At 36.8% G+C, this 11,020-nt stretch overlaps 1 protein-coding gene across 3 annotated transcripts in view; it reads right to left on the bottom strand.

The window, feature by feature from the left end:
* Positions 1-7,115: 7,115 nt before the first annotated feature.
* Positions 7,116-11,020, bottom strand: part of si:dkey-32e23.4 (dynamin-1-like protein) — a 23,600-nt gene continuing 19,695 nt past the window's right edge. For all 3 annotated transcript variants that reach the window (XM_043247491.1, XM_043247490.1, XM_043247492.1), the window contains one exon: positions 7,116-10,174. In XM_043247491.1, coding sequence (XP_043103426.1) covers positions 10,118-10,174 — 57 coding nt within the window. In that variant the 3' untranslated portion in view covers positions 7,116-10,117. The remainder of the gene's footprint in view (positions 10,175-11,020) is intronic.

The following is an 11,020-nucleotide window of genomic DNA, read 5'->3' as shown; positions in this document are numbered from 1 at the left end:
TTAGTATTTTAGTATTTTAGTATTTTATATGCTTTTCATAATAACATCTATTGTCTTTGAAGTAAGACTGTGCTACAAACGTTGTCATGTATTTAAATATATTTGTAATGAAACATTTGTAACAAAGCATGACATTTATTTAAAATCGTCCTCATTGCAGTTTAATTATTCATTTAAGTACTAATTAATACTAATTAACTAAATATACTTACTATATTGGATTAGGCTTTGGGCTACTTGCATGAAATTATGGATAATAAATTGTTATTTTAATATTAAGTACATGCAACGTGTAAGTTAACAAGGGCACAATAAAATAAAGTGTTACCTTTAAAAACTTTAAATGTATTATTGAATTAAAATGAAAATTTGTAATGTTAAGTTCTAATTAGGTACTGTATGTGTGGTTTTCAACATTAGTCTAAAATTTATAGAATAATTAAAGTACAAAATTCTATCATTTTTGTGTGTCCCAACTTAATATGTAATATTGTGGGAATTTCTTCATTTCATCTTCAAATCAGTTTATTTTCATTTGGGTTCCATTGGGTTCACTGGTAACATTACATCAGTTGAATCACTTGAATGAAAGAAAAAATTCTGAATTCAATTTGGGACAAACTCCATGCCATAATGCACTGTAATAAAAGCTGATTTCTGATCTTAGTATTTGATGTGGTGTTTAGTGAACACGAGGGAGAGGTTTAAAGATCAGTAATGAGGTTTGTTGTTGTCGTGCAGGTTTTATCAGTCCAATTACTGCACATCTTCATTGTTTCATCCTGCAGCATCAAACATTTCTTTTTGGTAAATAAACAAAGGCAAGTACGAGATTGACGTTTACTGGCATATAACTGATGTTAGTTGTCATAATGGGCACCTCCCAAATCCCAGAAGAGCCTGCAGAGCAGAAATAGCTGCTCCCCGCATATTCCCATTCTATCAGAAATGAGGTCAGAAACTGTCAGGATTTACTCTGACAAACACCAAACAAACGCTTGCCTGCCTGACGCTTGTCTCTCTGTCTATCATCCATCTATCCATCCACACATACATACATCCACCCACCATCCATCCAATCAACCAAATATCATCTATCCATCCATTTCATCACTCATTCATCCAACCAATCGTCTATTCTATAATCTATCCATTCATCCTTCCTTTCATCCAACCAAACATGTATCATCCTTCCACCCATTCAACCATATATAATCCCTCCATCTTCCCCATTCATCTATTTATCCATCCATCTTTCATTCTATAATCCATCCTCCCATCCATCAATCCAACCAAACATATATCATCCATCCATCCATCCATCCATCCATCCAACCAACCATTCAGTTATCCACTCATTAATATATCATCCACTCCATCATCTATCCATCATACATCCATCCATTCAATGTCCATTCCATTATTCATCCACCCATTCATTCACACATACACGTGTCCATCCATCCATTCATCACTAATTCATCACATCATCCATCAATCCATTCATCCACCCACAATCCATTCATCCATTCACAATCCATCTAACCATATATCATCTAATGATATAACCATATATCATCCATCCACACAAACATCCACCATCCATCCATTATCCATTTCATCACCCATCCATCCAACCACATTTCATCCATCCATACATTTATAATCCATAACATCATCCATCCATTCTCCTATCCAACCAAACACATATCATCCTTCCATCCATTGTCCCACCCTCCATCCATCCAACCAACCATATCTCCATTCAACTATCCACTCATTAATATATAATCCACTCCATCATCTATCCATCAAACATCCATCCATTTAATCTCATTATTCATCCATCCATTCAGTATCCATTCCATTATTCATCCATCCATCCATTCATCACTTATCTAATCATCATCCATCAATCCATTCATCCATCTACAATCCATCAACCATATATCATCCATCCATCCACACATACATTCATCCATTCATCGATCCACACAAACATCAACCATTCATGCTTTATCCATTTCATCACCCATCCATCCAACCATATTTCATCCATCCATACATTTATAATCCATTCCATCATCCATTCTCCCATCCAACCAAACATATACCATCCATCCAACCATATATAATCCTTTCATCCAATGAATCCATCCAACTTCCCCATTCATCTATTCATCCATCGATCCAGCTATCACACCAAGTATGCCAAAGCAAACATGGCTTTATTTTACTTTTATGTTTTTGGCTCTGTTATTAACGTGATTCGACTAAATCTGGATCTCACTGGAATATGTTGGCTCCACTATTAGAACTGATTAGCTTTGTGTGAAACAAACTTCTCTCAGTTTATCCAACATCAGGGACAAACTGCCAAGATAATAATTATCCATAATTACATGTTATTCCGGTGTGAACATCACCAGAATAGCGTTATCTTCTTATATATACAGCAGAGCTCCTCACTATCTATGCCGACACAGTCTGCTTTGTCAATACTATATTATGCTACATTTAATAAACAACACTGCAAACGATGATCATTACATGATCAGCACACATAAAGTGTGATGTGAGCGACGTAGCGTGCTTAATACTGAACTTGTAGAGTACTTCAAACGTATCTGGTCTTCTGAAAACGTACAAATCATCCTCAAAACACAATTTTAAGAGTTCATTGGGGTAAATATCCAAATAACTGTCAACAGCACAGACGCCGCCTGAGACTTTTTCACTGAGCACACATTCCCGTTTTTGTGTCGAGACTGCAATAAGTTTTCTGATGATGGGCAAAAAATAGCCTGCGTGCCCACAGCCTTGACACGAGTGCTGACAGAGCGATTTTTGTTGTGTTTGGATGTTCGCGCAATTCCCCAGGGAAAGATCTGCGATACCTCAGAGGAAGAAAGCCACGGCAGAACCCGGCTCCGCTTTCTCTTTGATTTCTAATCTAATTTTAACCGCTAAATACTCCGGCACACATCGAGGTGAAGATGACCTTTTATGCTGGCATATTAAATGGCTGTTTCTCGGTATGATATCCAGAGCTGGGCTTTTACCTTTCTTTGCCTCGCGGGGAAGTTGAAGGGTCTCTGCGTGAAGTCCGTCTGACTGCAGCTTCTTCTTTTCTTTCGTGAGAAAGTGTCCTGAGGCAAACCGAGCTATTGCTGCATTCATTAGCTCTGGACTCGTGGACTACCTTCACTCTCAAAGCCATTTGTAATTGTGAAGTGTTTTTGTTTGCGGATGTAGTGCAATACAAGGACCGTCTCATTTATTAGGGTAATTTGCCAGACGCTTGTATGGAGGAATCATTTACAGAGTCTGTTTGTATCCTGGGAATTGAACTCACGACCTTGACTATGCTGTTAAGCTACAGCAAGGTAAATGAGAGAAACAAATTATGCACCGCAATAGAAATTAATATCACATTATGTTTACCAAGGGATAATGCAGGTGTTATGTTGTTTTTAATGGACCTACATTTTCCTCATAGGTCCACTTATAATGTTAGTCGAGGTTTCTTGCACCAAATAATTTGTTGTAGAGTTTTACATGTCTCTTTGCATTGTAGAAAAGAACGGGCTGTTTTTCTGAAGTACCTTTAAAGTTGGCATGAAATGAAAGTTGCAAACGGCTTCAGTGTTGTGAAGTTATTCTGTTTTTCTGAAATGGCTTTAAAATGCTTTAAAGTGATAGTTCGGCCAAAAAAACGAAAACTCAAGTTGCTCCAAACCAAAGTATCTTTCTTCTGTTGAACACAAAAGAACATTTTAAGAAGATTGTTGTTAAGCCAATAGTTTATGGTCCCCTTTGACTTCCATAGAGTGGGCAAAAAAATGGGATTGGTCCAGTCTGAACTTTTATGCTATGTATAAATAAATAATAAATAACAAGATGAATAAATACAAAATGAAAGAATAAAAACAATAAACAAAATATTCTACGTGGGTTAAAATGCATTAAATTCTTAAATTAACTTATTATATTATAGTATTATATTATAGGTGTTATGCAATAGAAATGAACATTTTGTTTGTACTAATTCTCTTTGCACATTTAAAAGAAATCTGACCATTTACACAAGTCATATAGTAATTGAATAATAGATATTCAGAAATCAGAAATTTAAAAAGTTTAGTAAAATATATATACATTTTCATACTAATAAGCTATTTTTGTCAGATATTTCTAATTCATCAATCAATCATAAAAATATATATATATATATATATATATATATATATATATATATATATATATATATATATATGAAAAGTGCCTACCTTTAAAAAGTCACCATTTTTGCTAGTAAATAAGTTATTTAACATTATTATTATTATTATTATTATTAAATTAGAGACAATCCAAAACACAGAAAAAAATGTATTTAAAAAAATAAACTGTCAAACTGTCAACTTAAAACTGTTTAAATTTCTCATTTCTTGGTTAACAATTATGAAACAACATTTTTGGGAAGACTCTTTCTCCGAGAAGCCAAAAAGTTTTTCCTCCATTCTATCACTTAATGTATTATTCTGAAAGAGTATACAGGCAGACAAAAAGATCTGAGAATCTAAACGAGCCAAACCTTGCTTCCGTAAAAGTGACCTTGAAAGCGACGTTTCATATTCATTGTAGTCTCCAAATTACCACACGTTACTTTTTAACGGAGCGGAATCTTAAAGTCACAAACTCTGCAACTAAAGTTCTCCACGTCGCAATAAATCAAACTTTGGATACGTACAGCACACATAAGAAATGCCTGTGAACTGTTGCGAGTTGCAGCAGGATAGAACATCAGCAGCTGCCCCAGATCAGTCACATGTACGTTATGAAAAAACCCCGCCACCCTCCCTCAGCCAGCTTATCATAATTCACGACAGCGTTCCTACATATTTGCTTTGCCGCAATTACTTCTGCGTAACAGCTTCTGGAAAGTGATAGTGTGTAATTCGAACGTGATTAATTGCTGCTGTCTTTCCAGACGTGTTGACACCCGCAGATGAGTTTTATAAAAACTTCTCCGGGTTAACCTGATACTGATAGTCAAGTGGTGAATGAATATCGTATCATTTGCATGCTCGGTATGATGATACGTTCCCTCTGAAAGGCAAGCAGTGCCGGCTATGTAAACCCTTGAGTGCCTGAACAGGGTCTTCAGTCACTACCCTCATTTACTTCTTCAAATTAGACCTCCACCTTCTTACTTTTCCGCAATCTATTCATTATCAGCAACAGCCTAGAACAATGAAAGGGGGGAAAAAATAGTGAAAGCATCCCTATGGAAGACCGTTTCTGTTACTGAATACAAAATAAAAAGCTAATTGCGACTTATGAAAGACATTTCTGAATTCGTTTCCTCGGGATTGGATTTTATGACTCGCAACAGCGAGGTTATATCTCACCCTTCTGAGAAGAAAAGGCTATTGCGAGTCATAAAACCCTCCACCTTCCCCAGCTCCGCCTGTATAGATCTCCTACGAGGTGAGTCGTGTGTACTCTGTGGGGGGTTGGCAGCAGCAGTATTTCTTATATGCTCACAGAGGCATGTTGTGAATGTATTGGCCGTAGCAAGGAAGGAAGTGTCACGTGCATCACCATGACCTCAGAGAGCTGTCATGACAGAAATTCAATTCACAGGAAGCTAATTATTACAAATGTAACTTATATTAGGCAGTTCTGATCACACAATTCTGACTTTATCACTCGCAATTGCGACATTATATAACACGCTTCCTACTTTAAAAATCGCAGTTGCATCATTATAAACCAAATTCTGACTTTAGAGCTCGCAATTATGACATTACATAATGCACTTCTGACTTTATAAATTGCAATTGCGATATTATTTACCATGCTTCCGACTTTATAACTTGCAATTGTGACATTACGTAACGCTATTCTGTAAAGCAAAACTGGCAATTGCGTCTACATCACACAATTCTGATTTTATAACTTTATGATTGGGCCTCACTTAACTATTATGTACAATGTACTTATTGCGTTCATATTGTTTTGCAAATCTATTTTTCTGCTATTAAGGTGGATACGGGTCAGGTTTGGTGGCGTAGGTCGGTTTAAGATGTAAAAGATGAGTCAACAGTGTAATTATATTCATTTAACTGCAGAAATGAATTGGAGGTGTAATCTCATATTGTCACGCCGTCACTCGTCACGCCCACCGATCCCTCCACCTGGTCACGATCACAATCAGCGGGGTACTGATCACCCGCACCTGCAATCACTCACCTGGCCTGCATAAAGCTGACTCTCACCATTCAGTCAACGGCTGATCTCCAGGTCACGTACCTGATGTTCTGGTTCCCCATCCGTCCGTCTGCCTGCCTGAGACACCTCTCGTGATTGTCACTATCTTTTGAGTTTCAAGTTTGAACTTTGATTATTGAAGATTCGTTACCCTATTTACGTTCGTTTGAAGGCGCGATGCCGCCCGATTATTTGAACCAGTAAAATTACACATCTTCTGTTTGAACTACGTCGTGGTCTCTTTAACCAGAACGTGACACATATAGGTATTTTTAGAAAGTATAAGTACAATGCATGTACACGACAATGTGTTGTACTAATTATTTAATGTATTTAAATGCGAGTACACAGTAGTGAGAGCCACCTTATATAAAGTGGAACCTGTAATTGTGACTATATCACACAAATATGACTTTATATCATACATTTAAGACTTTATATCTCACAATTCTGACTTTAGAACTCACAACTCACACAATTCAAAAATATATATATATATATAAATATAGGATCTGATGGTGAAGCTGTCAGTGAACAAATTTTAATTTGATGAAAGCTAAAACAGGATGCCCAGTATTAGTCAGTTAATGGTGAAGCAGATGCACCCTCAGGTCAGCTTTACACTATTGGGGTCCTTCGGACATCGATCAAAATGCTTTTTCCTTTTCTTTGATTTTGGTTTTATTGCTTGTATGCAAAAAATCAGAACAAGCAAATAAAAACTTGTGACTATTTCAGCACAGACAAGTGCATTTATTCGGCGTGACTATCACAGAAATAACGTGAGATTTGCACAATACTGAAAAATCCGTTCTATTGCTGCTTTCAAGAAGGGAAAGGAGAGCTTTTCATTTAATTTTAATGATGTTCTGAACAGTGAACGGCACATCAACATGTATCACAAAAATAAAATGGCAGGCAGGCGCTTAAAGGCATTTGTCAAGAAATGGCAAGTTATTTAAAATGATTCACAGAGAACTCCCACACGTAGTTATTCTCTTCGGCACACACATATGATCGCAGACACATGCTCAACAGGAATGACTTATATACTGTAGTTAAAACACACTAAACACTCATGTAGTGGAGACGTCACTTTGAACTGGACAGAGAGCGACGGTGTTTTATAACCCATCCTGGTCATATTTCATAAAGAAATTAGAAGTTACGTTTTTGGTTCAAGAAAATGAAGCCTATTTTGATAGATTTTTTTTTTTTGTTTTCACATATGGCAAAACGCTAATTAAGTTTTTTGCCTTGAAATTACGGTAATGAGAATATGATTTTTTTTTCTTACATTAATGTAATTTGTTTCTTACATTAATGCGATTTTTTTATTTTTTTTTTATTGTAATGAGAGCAAGATTTTTTTGTTATGGTAATGGGAATTACATTTTTTTTCTTGCATTGTGGTAATGAGAATCATATTTATTTTCTTATATTATTGTAAATAGACAATAATGTAGCTAGACTTTTTTATGGTAATGAGATTATTTTACATTAAAGTATTTTTTTTGTATTGTGGTAATAAGAATGAGATTTTCTTGCATTATATTAATGTTAGTAGCATTCTTTCCTGCATTATGGTAATGAAAGTATTTTTTTCTGCTATTATCATAATGAGAATTAGATTTGTGTCTCTCTTGAGTAATGAGAATGATTTTTTTTTTTTGTATTATGATCAGGGGCACCTTAAAATAACCAGAGGCCCAGATATTTTCATTTGCTTGCTTACATTTTTACGTAATTTCATACGATCCTGCGTTCCCTCTGCGGAAATACAAATAACTATTTTAAAATACATGTGCGTTAATGCCCCCTAAATAGCAGTATGAAAAAAATGTTTAGTTAAAATGATGGCAATTCTGGGAATTGATTTGCTCAATTGTGACGAAAACTGTTACAGTGCAAAATGTTTTTAAAAATAAAATGTGATTTTCCAACTTTCTTTTGATTTCAGTGTGAAATATGACCTAAATGTGTTACTGACGGGCTCCGTGAGATTCACAAAAGATGCTAGAGACTATATAGGATCAGATTGCAGTGCAGGTTTCGGCTTCAGGAAACATACATCATGTAATTAGTGCTGAGATTGCAATGGGGCTCATTAAACCCCATCAACCTCTGAAGCGTTTCTACGGATCCTACTTCGATCAAGCAGTCCAATGAGTAAACTGCTCAGACCTCTACAGTACATCCGCCCGAATATCAGCTCGACCCGAGGTGGCCGATTCGTACAAGTTCGTACAAACCTCAATCGCACGATTCATTTTACAACGAATGACGGGAAGGTTTAGAGGCGGGGTTAATCGTACGGTTAAGCAAAAGACGTGAATTCGAATTTTTAGACGCCTCATAAAACATGTACAAATTGGAAAAAAAAAAAATAAAACAAGGCAGGACACAACTGAACCGTATTGAGTTTGAGGCCAACACGAAAAGCATGCTTAGAATTTATTTGAACACGTATATAAATATGTTCGTGTTGATTTTATTAATCCCCTTTCTTGCGGTCTTCCTGGCGTGTCTATTTTCATGATTGATTGGTCGCTAGAGAAGCATAATGCGTCCCATCGCAAGAAATAAATTAAAAAATATGCAACATTGTCCCCAACATAAACGCCTACGCACATTAATATCGGTTTTAGCAGGCAATGCGATAACTACCGAATCCTCCACGGCCCCGCTGGACACGTCTGTGCCGGCTGTTAATTTCGCACCGTTTGCATTTGACACCGAACACTATTCGCTCTCGCCGTTCAGTGCTTCAAACAGCCAGCGCTTTCGTATCTTTGTTCTTCCTCATTTGACCTTCTTTGACACAGGCGTACTCGCTCTCACAATAAATATTCATACGAGCATAAATATTACATGGCAGTCAAGTCTCCGGCACATCCAAGCACGGTTTGAAGTGTTTCGGAGCACAACCAAACACAGTGGCTCTTTGTTCTGTGGCTCTTCACACCGCATTAACATTATTTTTCACCACGACTAGACATCGGCCAAGCGTTACGTCTTTAATTATTCTAAATGTAACACCGCATCTCAGTTTCTCATTCAAATATGTTCTTAACTTAACTTTGCACTTGTACCTAAACTTAAATGTAACATACAACTGTGGCAACACGGACAAATTCGACTGAATCTAACAAAGGGCCGTATTTTTTGTTTCTCATATCTACTGTAATCCTGGACACATTAATTACACGATATTTACAGCATATTAAAGGAATAGTCAAATCATTCCACGTCTATATTCGGTGAACAATGACTTATATTTCAGTCCGTTCCTCGCATAAAGCTAATGAACGAATCGCCTGAACTACTTTTATGACGATTTATGGTACATTTATGTTGCTTTTGGTCCATTTCAGACCTCGAAAGCCTTTGATGTTTTCACCGAATGGAAAGAATATTTTTCATCTCTTGTATTCTGGACCATCACACGGTTTGGAATGACATCAATGAGGAAAAAAATTAAGTTCGAGATTCCCGTTTTCAGTCATGGGAGTGTATGAAAGCTCTGTGTTCTCGGTAGCTTTTGAGACCATTACAAAGCATTTAAGATGTCGAAGATAACGACTCGAGACTTGATATGTTCACTGTACTGAGTAGAAACGCACTCGCGCTTGACCTCTGTCAAACACACAGCTGTGGAGTCGGTGCATATACAGTAGAAATAAGGGCTGTTTGGAAAACTGTACACATTTTGTTGAATGTTCACGCCGTCAGAGGCATTGAATTTCTTCAGATGTTGTATTTGACCTATGTCGTACACTCACACACACACACACGCACGCACAAACATGTAAACACTGGACAGAATGTTCATGAGAACGTTTGGCTACCAAAGATGAGTCTCCCGGATCTCTGAGATAATGTTACTGGCTTTCTTGAGCGCCTAGAAGAGAGCAGAAAGAGCAGCATTAGAAACACAAAGCAAACTGCTTGGTTTCGGATCACGGAGTATCTAGTAGCTGGCAGTGTTGGGGAATCAAGAAATTGAGTTGGGGAAACTACTAAGCATGCTAGGTTTTTTTGTTAACCTCTTCTTTTTAATTTGCTGCTATGTTTGCTATGTATTCGTTAAAATTTAAAACTGTCACTTAAGTTTCCAATTCAGCTTCAGTATGCGTTTAAAAAGGCTTAACTTATTTCTAAAGCCAGTGTGAATAAGATTTCTGTGTAGATGTAATTTGAGTTGGTGCAACTTACTTATTAATCGTGATTTCTGTATCGATATTTTTGGTGACGCTTTAATTTAGGGACCAGTTCTCACTATTAACTGGCCTCAACAAATCCTTTGGTGTTTATTAAAGTCTGTGTTATCCAGAGGATTTTACACAATATCGAATGAGGGAAAATAGAGGGTGTGGCTTGTTTTTTCTACTGCGAACCGATTGGATGTAGTAGAGCAGGCGTTTCATTAAGTAATAAACACAGACAGTTGGAGGGGCGTGGTTAATGATGTCATGCCCAAGCCGCCAAGCTGATGTCATCACGCAGACTTTAATAGTTAATAAAGGTAGCTGTTAAGATTAGATATGAGGCTGAATGCTGTGCTCAGGAATGGTTTTTAAAAAAAGCATAGCGTTGAACGTGACGGTCTTTTTGAACTTTTGAGACGTGATGCAATAATGACAATAACAGGCAGATGGCAAAACATAACCGCCTGTAGTTTATTTGCCAATCGTTCGAGGCCATTTCGCTAATTCGGTCAGTAACTTGAAGTGACTAGTTATCGTAC

The sequence above is a fragment of the Puntigrus tetrazona genome, chromosome 8, assembly GCF_018831695.1.
Source record: "Puntigrus tetrazona isolate hp1 chromosome 8, ASM1883169v1, whole genome shotgun sequence".
Lineage (NCBI taxonomy): Eukaryota > Metazoa > Chordata > Actinopteri > Cypriniformes > Cyprinidae > Puntigrus > Puntigrus tetrazona.
This window is presented reverse-complemented; position numbering and strand designations above follow the sequence as displayed.